The sequence below is a fragment of the Notolepis coatsorum genome (assembly GCF_963971535.1).
Source record: "Notolepis coatsorum genome assembly, chromosome: 1".
In the NCBI taxonomy this organism is placed as follows: domain Eukaryota; kingdom Metazoa; phylum Chordata; class Actinopteri; order Aulopiformes; family Paralepididae; genus Notolepis; species Notolepis coatsorum.
The window spans coordinates 290,771,609-290,787,573 of NC_140165.1; the positions used below are offsets into that span (position 1 = coordinate 290,771,609).

Sequence of the window (15,965 nt, forward strand, 5' to 3'; positions counted from 1 at the left end):
CTTGTGCCCCCCCCCCCCCCCCCCCCCCTGCTGTCACTCCCGGCCCCTAACCTCAGCTCCACCTCCCCCTGCTGTCACTCACAGGTCCTAACCTCAGCTCCACCTCCATTCCCCCAGAATCTGCACCTGGTCAGTACAATTCGGCAGCCTGATTTTCCACCAGTCCGAGCGACAGATGTGCAATAACTTCAATAAGTACCTGTCCACTCCTGTCATTGTGCCTGCTCTTGCATCTGAACTATTGCACCACCCTGGTAGCCTTTTGTTAATTTCCTCTTACATGGTCTGCAGTTTGGTTTTAACACTGGTCTCATATCACTTCCCTCCACTTCATGTTCATTTGCAATAACCTGCAGTCCGCACTTTACGAGCCACAATCACTGGATGAGCTGTTACGGAAAGAGGTGGAAGCAGGATTCATGAGGTCCATTCACCTCACCCTGATTCCAACCATTCCGCATTAGCCTCATAGGCATAGCCACCAGGAAATATTCCGGTAAGAAGCGGTTCATAATTGATCTCTCCACCCCTCACGCCTCCTCCACTCCCCACACTTTTCCCTCAACTATTCATCCATAGATTATGACATACTGTAGCCTACATTAAGAAAGTGGGGCGTGGCTGGCGAAGGTTGACATAACATCCTGAGCCCTGAATCTTGGCAGCTGTTTGGCGTGAGGTGGTAATAATAATAATAATAATAATAATAACTTTGTTTTATATAGCGCCTTTCAGAGGACCCAAGGTCGCTTTACATAGGGGGGGGATGACAAATTAACAACATAGTGGACAGACACAACATATACATATAGAGTGAGAAAGGAGCAATTCTCAGGTTTACATTCTAATGCAAAATATTCAATATTCCAAAATATTCAATACCCTTTCCAAGCCAGAACAATTATCAACTTGTGCACCTCCTTGGCAATTTCCTAACCATCAACCCCCCTCTTCCCCCCCTGCGTCCAGACTCAACACAATGACCTCAGTATTCCAGTCCCCTTTTACCCCAGATAAATGTGAACGCCCACTAACAAGGCTAGAATGAGGAGCCTCATCACCCACCAACAAACTAGCCAGGCTGTCCAGCGTCATAGTCTGGTTCCGCTCCTCCCCCATCCATATCAAACGCGACCTCCTTTCACTCCTTGGCCACGTCAATTTCACCATGCATGTCATTCCTCAGGGCAGGCTGTTCATAGCCCACTTCCTGGCCCTGGCATCAGCAGCCCATGAGCTGTCCAGCAGGGTGGTGTTGAACCATGCATGCCTAGAGGATCTCCGCATGTGGGCACTGTTTCTATTCCACTGGAATGGTGTCAAGCTATTTTACGATGATCTCATATCCCAGCCCAAAGACATAGATCTCTATAAGGATGCAGCCCCCTCTGTAGGATTCGGGGGGTACAACAGTGGCCCCCGGGTTCTCTAAGCTCCCCCACAGCATGGTATCACCAGCGCTCCCCGAAATAATACCCGGTAGTGGTAGCGGCACATCTCATAGTCCCAACAATCTATCCTCATTCATTATGACAATTCCGCTGTAGTTGATATCATTAATACTAATCAGTCCCGGTCCATTCACATCTCCCCCTTCATCCACCGTCTAACCTGGCTATCCCTCACACCCCAATGTATCCTCCGCACACGTCCCCGGCCACTCCATTTCTGATGCTGTCTCTCGTTTTCAATTCCAGAAATTGGCCTTGGCTCCCCACGCAGACCGGAACCCGACTCCAGTACCATCATATTCTCTTCTCATCTTCTAGTAAACCCGTCCCTCCTGCCATTCCTCCACCAGTCCCGTCTATATATCCTCAATGGTCTAGAACATAGCACCCTCAGCTCCTACTGGACAGCCTGGAATGTATTTTCCCCTTCCCGCCATTCGACCTTCCCACCATCGCCTCCTTCATCACCTTCTCTCACAATTTCCTCCACGTATGTTACACCACCCTCTGGTCCTAATCTATCTCAGTGGTATGCATTTCATGTTTAAATCAATCCACGGTTCCCCTTGCCCAGCCCTTTCTCACTCCCAGACATCCCTCCTCCTGCAAGGCCTCCAGAGGACCCGACCCAGTCCTCGCCTCCCCATCACCATTGACACCCTCATTTATCTTGTTCCTTCGCACCACCCCCTTCTCCCCCCACACCAACTTCACTTCAGAAGCTATGTTCATCCTAGCCTTCTCAGCTTCCTTCACTATTCAGAATTCACTACCCATCGCGCTACCCCTGCACCTTTTTGAATGCATTTCTAATCAAATACACTATCCGCGCCCTCCTCCAGTAGGATATCGCTCCTGTTAATCAGACAGAATTGGCGGTAAGATGGACACATTTTGGGGTCTCTGTCCCTTAGTTACTATATAGCATATACTCTTATTGGGCAAGTGCCCAGCTCCCCCACTGAGGCCACTCCACTAAGTCTATCACAGGCCACTGAGGCCACTCCACCGAGTCTATCACAGGCCACTGAGGCCACTCCACCGAGTCTATCACAGGTCACTGAGGCGACTCCACCGAGTCTATCACAGGCCACTGAGGCCACTCCACCGAGTCTATCACAGGCCACTGAGGCCACTCCACCGAGTCTATTACAGGCCACTGAGGCCACTCCATTGGGAGGCTGGTCGTAGGCTAACGGAGTCTCGTCCCCCTTTAAGAGGCTGTTCTGACTAGTTAGAGGCAGCACTCTTGAAAGGTCCCCTTTCCCTTTCTGTCCCCATCCAATCTCCACTGAGTGCACCTGCCCAGGAGCACACAGCTCCAAGTGCATCCTCCCCAAGCTGTCTGCATCAATGCTTTAACCTCTTAACTCATTGGCAGCCAAAAACGAGAATACTCGTGTTTCGTCGCCAACCGTTGAGCGCCAATAATGAGTTTTCTTGTTTTTAGATCCTTTGATATTTTTCCTTTGATCCCCATTCTAAACACTCACGTGGACCTCCCTGTGTCTCCCTGGTACAGCTGCCTACGTTTAAAATTGCAATGACGATCGAATCCCACCAGGTGGCAGTATCGCCTACCTTTTGAACTGGGTATCTGGTCTCTGGGTCTTTCTCTCTCTGTGAATCTGGCTGCAGGAACTCCTCCCCCTCAGAGGGAATCAGGACACAGCAATCGGTCAGAGATTTGATCGCCTCAAACCTATTGTTTCCCATATGATAGCCATGCCCAATATACACAAGTAATTGCGATCGCGATGGGATTACTGGGATTATTCATTTTGGAGTACCTTCTGACCTTTTTTTTTTTTTTTTTTTTTGGTCTTTTTCCCCCTCCATTTTCCGCCGATTTTCTCCCCATCCCAATGTTAGTCGTATGCCAATTCCCAGCCCCTTCCTGGTCGCTGCGCACTTACCCCCCACAGTCAGATCATTTGGGAGAGTGGAGGCTACCACGTGCTTCCTCCGACACACATCCAGCCAATCACCGCTTCTTTTCACCTGGCAGCGCGGATTCTCATTGAGAGGGCGTAGCGTGTGGGAGGACCACACTATCCCTCTCACGTCCAATCCGCGCTTAGCAGGCGCCCCGACCAAACTGTAGGAGTCGCTGTTTACAACGACCCGGACCCACCCCGCCAGCTTCTCCCACCCTCTGATACAGCCAATTGTATCAGTGCAGACGGCCAGCCAAGCTGGTGACAACCCCGGAGCTGTGAGCTGGATTCGAACAGGCAAATCCAACTCGGCTCCGGGGCTGGTGACGAACGCAATCTCCGCTCGACCACCTAACCGCCTCACCTTCTGACCTTCTAAGGTAAAGTCTATTCTATTTTACCGAACCTAAAACATGCTTTTGTATCGATCACAGCGTCGTCTTTTACAGAACCTAAAACATGCTTTTGGTAATGATGCATCTTCATAAAACGACATCTATATATGGTATATACCTTTGATTTGGAAATAATATAGGTTTCAGGCAGGCAACCCGATCGATTTGGGCATATGCATATAACACGTCATGTCTCGCGATCTAGAAAAAAATACTGGATTATTTTGGAAAGGGGCGATAGCGCACAAACTAAAGTATGTAGAAATTAACTGGTTTGTCAATGTTGGACTATAAACAATGCCTGTCAAATGAGCCATACTATTGTCTCCATAGCTATAATAGAGAACACACGATGGGTCCGCATACACCGCGAAAATGGTCAATAACGCTGGCGCCATTGAGTAAAGATGGGAAAACAGCGTGGCAGTCAATGAGTTAAGCATCACCCCCAAAATGGGGCCATTTTTGTTTTTGTTTTTGATGACTGCATACTTTTTTTGCAAAGCTTAGCTTTATACGTTATACTTATAGCACATGCATGAGCCTGGTCTCTTTTGAAAGGTAACATTCTGAAGTTGAAGCAAAAAAGAAGAATCCCTCGGGCCGTCCGATGCCTAATTTATATCTTTATATCTGTGTGGTCATTGGTGTGGGCTGAACTTGTGAATTAACTAATAACATTTTCTCTAGTTGCTATCGGGTGCATTTTGTATCAGGCTCAGATGACTACTGTTTACATTATGGGCTACATTACATTCTAGTGGGAATATGTCTGGCTTAGAGCCCGATTTTCGTTGTCAAAATACATTTAGGTGTGCAACTATACCAACCTAATATGGGTTGCACACGTTGCCTACAAATGGCAGTGAATGTAATTTGTGTTTCATACAGCTACTTCATCATTCATTCATTGTCATAATGTCATGATTTGCCTGAACAAATGGTAAATAACTAATGTGTAGGCTACTGCCAGCTGTCAACCTGTCAACACAGTTTTTTTTTCTTTCCCGACAGTGGATCTCCGTGTATGTTGTGCGAGTGTGTTTGGATACCGGTAATTGTGGTCTCTGCATTTGTTAAATATGCTCTGTTTGCTCTTGTGTGTGAGAGAGACAAGAAACGTGTGTGGCTCCTGCATCCCCAAAGTTTGTTGAACTACTCGCGTGCCGTTGTGTCCACCCTGTGATCCTCGGAGGACGAGGCGGACACAGCGAACAAACAGTCTGACCGCCGCCGCCTGGTGGAGATCTGCGCTCTACGGAGCGCACTTTTCTAGTATTGATCCTGGTGTCCTTCGTGACAGGATTATGTTGTTACGGAACAGCACTCTGAGGATCGTTAACTCCAGCCGAGCGGATGAGGGGAACTACGTGTGCCGGGCGGAGAATCAGTTTGGCTCGGCAGAGATGACTGCCATGCTATGGGTAAAAGGTAAGTGATGCCCTAGGGGGCTTTATTTTCTGCCAAATTAGCACAATCCAGCCACCAGTAAACATTCCCCAATGTCATACCCCCCTCCACACACACCATCACCTTTTGCTCTGGCTGGCAGGGGGGCCCGCACGGGGGGGGGGGGGGGGATTACTGTGGTCGCTCAACCATGGAGTGAAGGTTTTCACATTCAAGATCATTTCTACAAGGGCACACTTTTATCATTGTGTATTGTTACAGTACTCGTAGAGTAGATGGTCACATTCCGGGTCAGATGAGCCGGGGAATGCGTGTTGACACAGATGAGGGGTCTGCCCCGTGTTATGAGTTAGTTGTCATGAATCTGATTGATTGATTGAAAACTTTATTAACAGATTGCAGTATGGGTAGAATACAGTACAGCTCAATACAAACAACTGCAAAAGACTTTTAGTCTTGTTTACATAAGGGTCCTCCATTTTCAATTCATCAGGACATTATGACATACAAATATACGGTACTGTGTAAGAAAGAGAGAGAACACCATAAAAAATTTAAATCCGAAGGGGAAGAAACTGTACATTAGAGGGGGTTGGGTGGGGTGGGGGAGTGGGGGGGGGATTTTGACATTTACAGGGGCCAGTTTCTAATTGCAGCCATGTACAGGAGGGTATGGATTCACATTCCTTTACGGCTGTGGGTAGGGCGTTCCACATTATTGTGGCATAATTGCGAAACGTGTTTAGTCCCTTGTTTGAGCCGAATCTGGGTTGAACGTGATTTGTGGAACTCCCTCTGGTGTTGTGGTCGTGGACTTCACTGACCTTTAGGAAGTATTTCGACAGGTACATGGGTATCTGACGTGGTAAAGATAACACTCTGTGTAATGCGGCTGCTTGGCGCTAGCTTCGTGTTATCCTGAGATGACAGGACAGCAGCTTTGTGCTTCCAGAGGCCATGCGTGTGGATCTGAGCCCCAGCAAGGTGGAGGTGACGGTGGGGGAGAGCGTGGTCCTGAGCTGCAGGGCCACACACGACACGTCTCTGGGCGTGAGCTTCCAGTGGCTCCTCAACCAGCGGCCCATCAACTTTCAACAGGACGGCGGACACTTTGAGCATATCCAAACAGTAAGAGGCTCAATCGAATGTAATGTCCGTTTGGCCTTAGGTACACATCCATCAGTATACAATTATTCTGTTGGACCAGATGGCTATTATTTATTTGATAATGAAAGCACACAATGTCTCTCTCTCTCTGTCTCACATGCACTCACACACACATACTGTACACAGACACACACACACTGTCTATCCTACTCTCGTTTTCTGTGTCAAGATGTTTCTTATTCTCATTTGATTAAAGGATAAGGTTGGTGTAATTTAATATGTTTCTTATAGTCAACATAGTCTACGAAAAGACCAAAACCAACAATGGATTTCTTCTACTCACGTCCAGCCAACACCAGATTCTATCCAGATGTCATAGAACTCCATTGTTCCATTCAAAACAAGTCACAGAGCCGTACCGTTTGTTTTCGGTTGGTATTGTTCATCACTGTGATGAACACAAGCATCCTAGTCGTTCCCAGTATTCATTTATGAAGTCACAGCGATCGCCTCGAGTCTGCCTGAACCGGAACTATTTCCGTGGCGAATCGATCGCTGTCACTTCATAAAGTAGTTCCAGGAAAAACTATATTTATTAAGCTTTATTAAGATGAATTATACTGACATTTGATTTGTTTTTGGACAACAATGCAAAGTTATGTTGACAATAAGAAAGAAATGTATCCTAACCCTTAAAATGTAACATTACAACTACATGCGGTTTCTTGGCCAGGTCCTAGGGAAAGAAAACAACAATACTAACCTTGTACAATTCTAACCTGTTTAACATAAAACTACTAAATAAATAAATAAATAAATAAGTCTATCTACATTGTCACAGGCGTTAAAGTGGTTCAAGATACAGCCGCTGGTTTTAGGCACGGCCTTGTTACGCCCCAAAGGCTTGTTAAGCTTGAATGAGAATCAATCCCTTTAAAGGTCACGCAAACCCCAGAGGTCATCGTGATTAAAGACCCGTAGTGAATCGCACAATCATGTCCATCACGTCTACGAGAGGAGACAGATAAGCCCCGGCCCATGTCTGGAGAGATTCATCCCCTCCCGAGCAGTCCTGTACAAACGCCACAGCGCCGGCCGAGGTTTCTCAGGGCAACTCTAAGATGTGGCTCTGCCTTTATCTCCCTCTGCTGAGCAGCACATGGGAAATTGTTCGACAGTTTATGTGAAAATGAAAAATGCAACGTAGGACTGCTTTAAATTGCCTTCCTCAAAAGGAAATAAGGAATAAACACAGGCTATTGATTTAGAGTGAGTGAGGTGCAGATAAACAATGTTAACCGTTTCACTACCACACTACAGAAGGTTAACCCTTTCACTACCACACTACAGAAGGTTAACCCTTTCACTACCACCTTCTGTAGTGTGGTAGTAAAGGGTTAAGCTTGTTATGAGGGTGGGTGGGGGGGGGGGGGGGGGGGCATGTGTTACATATGACTTATTTACTACACTTCATCACTACCACAGGAGAACAGTAATGTATTATGCCATTTTAATTACATTTGTCAGATTAAACACACTGAGCCGTTAAAGAGCAGGAAAGGATGGCTAAGCGTACATTATTACGGATAAATATTGGATTTATTGTGATATTATTTGTTTTCCTAATTTCCATTTTCACTTTTTTCATTTATTTATCACTAGTTTGATGAATTCCGTTAAAGTGGGGCGAATTCAAATGGATTGTAAGCACAGGCAGCAATGAAGCTTCACTGTGCTAGCTGGTACATCTGGTTCACGTAATAAATAAATAAATAAATAAATAAATGATGTGGTTTAATACAAGCCAGACACCTAACAGAAATGGAGAACTGGGCGTGGCTGGGTAGCGCAGTGGAGAATGCACTCGCCTACCACCACAGAGACTCTGGGATCTAATCCAGCTGTCAGCGGTACCTCCGGCTTGGTCAGTCGTCCCTACTAACACAATTGGCAGTGTTAGCGGGTGGGAAGTTGGCGGGGTATGTGTCCTAGTCATTGTAAACTGCGGTTCCTACTGGTCGGTCGGGGCGCCTGTTCAGCAGGGAGGGGATTGGGGGGGGAAATAGTGTGAACCTCTGCACGTGTTACATTCCCCCAGTGAGAGTCCTCGCTGTCAGGTGAAAAGAAGCGGCTGGCTGACTCCACATGTATCGGAGGAGGCATGTGGTAGTTCTATACCCTCTCTAGGCCGACAGTGGGACAATGCGCGCAACGACCAGGAAGGGAATTGGCATAACGACTAAATAGGGATGGGAGCAAAAATACAGAAAAAGTGAGAAAAATTATTATAAATAAATGAATGGAGAACTGACTTTTTGTAGTTCACATCTTCAACGCATTTTTTTTATTTATTTTTTATTATCTTTTTCCCCCTTCTTTTTCCGTTTTTATCCCATCCCATTGTTAGTCGTTATGCCAATTCCCAATCCCCTTCCTGGTTGTTGCGTACTCTACCCCCTACCGTTGGTCTGGGAGGGCGGAGACTATCACATGCTTCCTCCGACACATGTGTAGCCAGCCCACCGCTTCTTTTCACCTGGCAGCGCAGACTCTCAATGGGAGAGTGTAACGTGTGGAAGGTCACACTACCTCTCCCAGATCCTTCCCTTGCTGTGCAGGCGCCCCGACTGAACTGTAGGAGTCGCTGTTTACAACGACCAGGACCCACCCACGCCGGCTTCCCACCCGCTAACACTGCCAATTGTGTTGGACGGTCGGTCGGCCAAGCCGGAGGCACCACAGCCGGATTCTATCCCACTGGCTCTGTGGTGGTAGACAGACGCTTAGTCCGCTGCGCTACCCGGCCGCCATCAACGTATTTTTAAGCACTGAGTTTTCACTGCAGTGTTAAATATAAGATGTGATGTGAGGTGTGATCTTTTAAGTTATATATATGTATATCAAATGTATATGTATATATCAAATAAAAGGTCACACCTCACATCACATGTTATATTACTATATCTACCTTTTTGTGTGTATATATATTATATTGTAGAAATGTGTGCATTGAAGTGTCTGTAAAGTCTCGACTACATTGCAAATGAGGGTGACCTCAATTGTAATTTCGAGAATAAATAAAGGTTGATGATATACAAAAGGTAGATATAATATACCCTTTCAGAAGCACTATTATAATACAGTCTTACCTAAAACAAATGCCTTATTCATGGAACCTTTTCTTAAACTCATATTTGCAAACACGGACAACTCTTTCCCATTTAAATCCAGACCCAGATTTTTGTCATCAAGCAATACTTTTTCCACTTTGTGAATCTCATAATGTTAGTTTAAGGATTTAAACCCATATTAGCTTAATTTCACACAAGTACTAACGGCTCTTTATTAGATCATGTACTTGTTGTGTCTTTGGGAAATCATTGGCTGTACTGGCGCAGTGTCCACAAAATGTGTCCTATTCATTGGAGTAGCTCCAGAATGTGTCACGTAAAGGAAAAGCCCACCCTACAAACACTGGAAATCATCTTAAAGGGGACATATTTTAGTCCTTTTCAACAGGTTAATACAGGTCTTTGAGGTCACCTAAACGTGTTTTTGCTGAAAAAGACCCACTCAAGATGATGCATTCTAGCCCCTTTGCTTCTGTCTTGTTCTCAATGGGCTGTTTCTGTGCCTATAACAAGTGAGCCGCTCGTGCACCATGTATCAGTGGTAACATCGAACAAAAACCCAGATCTAACTTTCAGACTAAACGTTGCAAATCAAGTATGACTCAAGATACAGCAATAGTATAGCGATCTTACCATTGATGCCTTATCTTGTATACACACATTTTATCAAGATATCTTCATGCGCACATACGCGTGTATACAAGGTGTTAACTACAGCGATTGTGGCTGCAATTCTGAATAGCTTGTTTGAAGGGTGAGGGTTCTTCTCACAGCTGAACTGTGAACATATTATCATTTAGGCACAATAATACTATTAACATTGTCTCAGTGTTGGGACAACCCCTCATTCTGTAAAGACAATGCTAAAGACAGGAAAAGGACATTCCCCTTTAACATTGCTGGGTCTATTTAGCAGTTTGGTCTTGTATTTTGTCACAGGGAACTAGCCGGAAAACTCTACACCTGACATCATTGCAACTACAGCTACAGAAAAGTGTCATGGTAGAACCCTTTTTTTTTTGTCCGTCTAACTTCTACAGTAAATGCCAGCCTCCAACAATCAGACTGGGAGAAATTGATAATTGAAAAAGCAGACGTACCAATTTCCAGCATAGCCGTGATCGATAGACCGCTGCGGTTCAATTTACGTTAGTTACCTAACAAGTGACAGGAGTCACATTTGGGAGGGTTGGGTTTACCGAAAGGGATTCTGGGAAATGTAGTTACTCGCTAACTGAAGTAGAAATAGACTCTGTACGGTCTGAGAAAGTGAGAACACCAAAACATGAACATCAACAATTGACTATTTATCTCAGAATGACATCACAGATTTGGTTCGGGGGTCATTTGTTTCCTGTTTTCAAAAAGAGTTAGACTTTATACACAAACTTTATACACAAATCTATACCAAAAACCATAGAAATAGCTGTAAATGATCTTTTAAGGGTCGATTATAAATAGCGAAATTCGATATTTCAGCAAAGCATTCTCGTTTGCATTCCCTCGCTCAAAGAAAAAGAATGTCCTGAGTCATAAGATGATGTTACGGAGAACGTTTACAGATAAGCACAATGACTTCTGCTCATACCGTCTCCCCATCAACAGCAGCTCTTGAAATCACAAGCCGTCTTGACGTGCCCCCCAGTACCACCCATGCTCTGGAGGGAGGGGAGGTATTTTCAGTGACAGTACTCGACACGGGCAGAGCAGATTCCTGGTTGATGCGTGGCTTGTAATATTAATCAGGTTCAGTGCTAAACAGCTGCCCGTAGTCGGTTCTTCCCAGTCTCACCGTGGGCATTTCTTACAGCACTGAGTGAAGGGAGGAAATAGCAGAACAGCACCTGATTTTAACCATTTAACCAGATTATTTTCTCTTGCTGAAGGACCTTCTACAATATATAAAAAGCATGATCTTGGGCGGCTGATTGGCGCAGTGGGCAAGTTGCTCGCTACTAACGCAGGAGACGCTGGGTTCGAGCCCAGCTCTCGGCGTTGCTACCGGCTGGCCGGTCGTTCATACTAACACAATTGGCAAGTGTTAGAGGGTGGGAAAGGCGGTGGGTGGGGATTGGACGTTGTGGACAGCGACTCCTCCAGGTCGGTTTGGTGACGCCGGTGCGGTGGAAGCAGGAAGTAGCGGGGGCAGCGTGAGCCTCCCACGTGTTACTCCTCGCCACTGAGAGTTCGAGCTGCTGCGGTGAAAAGATGCGACAGGCTGCCTCCTCGTGTACCGGAGGGGACACGTGATGCAAGGCTTCTGTCCTCACTACAACCGACCAGTGGAAGGCATAGTCTAGCAACGTTCAAGACAGCGGAGGGAAGAATTGGATAATACGAAATTAGGATGGGAGAAAAATAGAAAATGGGGAGAAAAAGTGGATAAAAAAAAAAAGCATGATCTTTTCTTTTTCATGTCAAACACATTTTGGCTGGGTAGGTTAACCTTTTCATTCTTCACCTTCCTCACTTGCTATGCAGCAGTCGTCAACAGTGGACCTCATGATTAGGAGCATTCTGCTGAAGCATGCTGGGAAGTATGGCTGCCGGGCCCAGACCAGCGCTGACATTGTGCTTGCGGAGGCTGAGCTTCTTGTTAGAGGTGAGGTTGTTATCTGTCACCCGCACGCTACCGTCTCAGACACTTGCCGTGTCTTGAAATCCCTCATTACCTACACAATCCGACAGGCGCTACTAACCCTACCACCCACACTCAGCTCCTCAGTCGAGAGGTTACATCTTTGCCCTGCCCTGTGTCATGGAAATACAAACCCCATTGCATGTAGTGTCAACAGTAGCAATACGCAGCATCTGACTTGGTTGGGCGTTACATCATTTGCGATGAATGGACAAACATAAACAGTTGAAAGGTGCATTGTCTGTATGGGGGTTTAAATCAGGTTGCTTACATGATTGTTTTTGGTTGTAGAGTACCTCAGTGACATCACCGCTTTAATTGTAATTTCTGGGAGTAAAGTATGAATCCAGACTCAATAAAACCCAGAAGACGGTAGACATCCGGTGATTTTAAGATTACTGAAGATGTTAAAAAAAATACATTAAAAAGTTACAAATACGGCGGCTAGGTGGTGCAGTGGGCAAGGCGCTCACCACCAATGCAGGAGACGCTGGGTTCGAGCCCAGCTCTCCGCATTGCTATCAGCTTGGCTGGTCGTTCATACTAATACAATTGGCAGTATTAGGGGGTGGGAAGCTGATGGGTGGGGATCGGACGTTGTGGACAGCGACTCCTACAGGTCAGTTGGTGCGCCTGCACAGCAGAATCAGGAAGCGACGGGGGCGGCGTGCCCTCCAAGCGCAGACCCCGACACTGAGAGATCCCGCTGTGCAGGTGAAAATATGCGACTGCTGCTTCCTTGAGTACCGGAGGGGACACGTGATGTAAGGCTTAGTCCACATTGCAGCCGGCTTGTGGGAGGCATGGCCTAACACCGTTCGAGACAGGGGAGGGTAGAATTGGACGATACGAAATTGGGATGGGAGAAAAATTGAAAATGGGAGAAAAAGTAGATAAAAAAAAATAAAGTTACAAATACTGAATCTCCGTACTGAAAAGGCCGTACTGTGGGGGTTTACCAGTAGGCAGTAGGGGTGGGAATCACCAGTTTCATCATGATACGATACGATATCGATTCTTTGGACAACGATACGATATTTGCCGATATCACAAAGTCTCTCACGATACAATACGATACGATTAGATTCAGGTGCCTGCGATCGATATGAGATGATATCATATGCCCATTTAACACAATCAGTTATGAGACTCGCCACAGGATTTTCAAAATAAGAGTATCGATATGAATCGATCTTATTACATCGCATCGATCCGATTCGATCGTTGATAATTACATCGATGTATCGATCTGGATCGATGTATCGTCCCACCCCTAGTAGGCAGTAGGCTAATGTGACATCTCTAGATCAGTGGCAGTAGGCTACTGGGCGGTCAGGGGGGGTGTTGAGATGATGTTCGAGGGGTCGCAAAGCAATATGCAAATGCATTATCTATGTACCTGTATGATCTTTGGTGTATACGCTTTTTTCTTCTGAAATTATTAAATTTGAAGTCTAAATCCCGCCCCCAAGTTAAATAAATCACTTCAAGTGACAAATCATTCATCAAAGGTCATCATTCTTTCTGTGTTTAAACCTGCTACGGCCTCTGAAAGACCTATGTAGACTGTATTTCTATGTTGAATCCTCTAAACACTACATTAATTAACCTGCTACGGCCTCTGAAAGACCTGTGTATAGACTGTAATGCCAGTGATACGCTCGCTTTTAGAGGGCTAACTACGTTAGGGGTCACAGACCGGCATCACTCTGTTTTTAGGGGTTATGAACCAAAAAAGCCGAGAACCACTGCTCCAGATGTCTGTGGCCTTAAAGTAATATTACACTATGGTACAGCGATGTAATATTACACTATGGTACAGCGATGTAATATTACACTATGGTACAGTGATGTAATATTTTATCTCAATAATAAAAAAACAATCATTTCCCCTATGAAATAAATGTTGAGGGTGTTTTCCCACTGTAACTATATTATTATAGTTTTATATTATTATATTATATTAAATTCTGCCGAGTTTTCATAGCATCTAAACAGAACCCCACCTCGTATCCTAACCCTAGCCTTAACCGGCGTTGGGCAGCCACTTGAAAAGTCTAGTGAGCTAAGCTGAAGCTACTCCCCAGATTTATTTTATGTTGATGTAATATCAATGTAATTTTGCTTCCTGGTGAATGCCACATGCAAGCCCCTGAGGTTTTTAGGTAATTCTCCTACACATCCCTTTGTGGATTGTATTGTATTATATTATGTAATTGTTTTTATATGTGTAAATAAAAAATAAACAAACAAACAAACAAACAAACAAACAAACAAACAAACCATAACCTAACCATAAACAAGACGTTGACTTAACCACAAAAGTCACAGAGAAGCAGCAGCTCTGATTTTCACGGTCCGTGGGGAATGCCAGCATATTCTGTGAATGGCTCATGAGAATTCAGTGAACTAATTTATAACATGAATTACTTACTTGGATAGAAAAGTTAATTCAGTGTGAGACCAGCTTCATGCTCCCCTCCATTTTCACATTCCATCCAGAGGGACTGACCTGCGCTGAGGAAGACACCACGCTAACACAGCGGAAGAGGTTGTGACCTCATGACAAAGCATTGCTACAGTAGATGACATTACTTCCTTCATATATGACAGGTTATAGGAATAATATAAAGTGACCTCTGCTTTAGGGTGGATTTTCTCTTAACTCTTTCTCTGCCATGGGCGGCTACGTGGCGTAGTGGGCAAGGCGCCACGAATGACGGAGACGCTGGGCTTGCCTGTTCGAGCCCAGCGCTCCACATTGCATTCAGTTTAGCTGGTCGTTCATACTAATACACATTGGCCGTATTAGGGGGTGGGAAAATGATGGGTGGGGATCGGGCGTTGTGGACAGCGACTCCTACAGGTCGGTTGGTGCGCCTGCGCAGTAGAATCAGGAAGTGTCGGGGGCAGCGTGAGCCTCCCACGCGTTACTCCTCGCCACTGAGAGATCGAGCTGCGCCGGTGAAAAGATGCGACTGCTGTTACCTCAAGTACCGGAGGGGACTTGTGCTATGTATGACTTAGTCCACATTGCAGCCGGCTTGTGGGAGGCAAGAAACAGCGTTCGTGACAGGGGAGGGTTGAATTGGATGATACGAAATTGGGATGGGAGAAAATATAGAAAATGGGAGAAAAAGTGGATAAAAAAAAAACTCTTTCTCTGCCACGTATTAGCCTCATCCTGTAGCAGCTACCGCCAGCGCTGTAAACGGTGGGAGTCGCTCACCTTGTTTGCAGGGCTATAACTATTTAAATATTATAGCTATATATGCAATACTATGGCCCATTTGACATTGAATATCTATCGTTCACGATGTGAAAAAGGAATATTTCGTTAGTACAACAGCATACGCTGATCAGGGCGTTGGCTATGAAAACAATGGACAACCAAGCCGGAATTGACGTTAAATTGCTCTTACCTGTGGCCGATGAGACTCCAAAAAGAATATTCCAATTATTTGATTGCCATCTGCTAGATCATATGTCCATTTGGCCCACATCATAACCCCCAAAAGCATAATGATTCTGGCGTCCCGAAGGCAATCGGGTGTATATCTTGATCCACGTTACAAGATAACTCCGCCTGGATGACTTTCAATGACGCACAACCCACACACAGAGACACAAAGGGAGTACAACATACCGCATAACACCAGGCGGTGGTATCGGACCATTGCGATCTCAGACATATTGGCACACAATACCACAGCATACCAGGATGAATTATGAATGGAAATAGCGAATAAAATAAATAACGATCCAATAACGAGTATACTCGTTGTTGGCGTTATTCGATTGGCGGGGTATAACGAGTATACCTGTTGTTGGCAGCCATTGAGTTAAAGTACAAGATAAGATTACTGTAACAGCATCCTCTACGGCTCACCAAACAC

General features: G+C 45.5%; 1 protein-coding gene across 1 annotated transcript in view; it reads left to right on the forward strand.

Moving 5' to 3' along the window:
- cntn5 (contactin 5) overlaps positions 1–15,965 on the forward strand; it is a 586,736-nt gene that overhangs the window by 530,821 nt on the left and 39,950 nt on the right. The window contains exons 13-15 of the mRNA XM_084320137.1: positions 5,087–5,214; positions 6,146–6,321; positions 11,913–12,033. Of these exons, the coding sequence (XP_084176263.1) occupies positions 5,087–5,214; positions 6,146–6,321; positions 11,913–12,033 (425 nt within the window). The remainder of the gene's footprint in view (positions 1–5,086; positions 5,215–6,145; positions 6,322–11,912; positions 12,034–15,965) is intronic.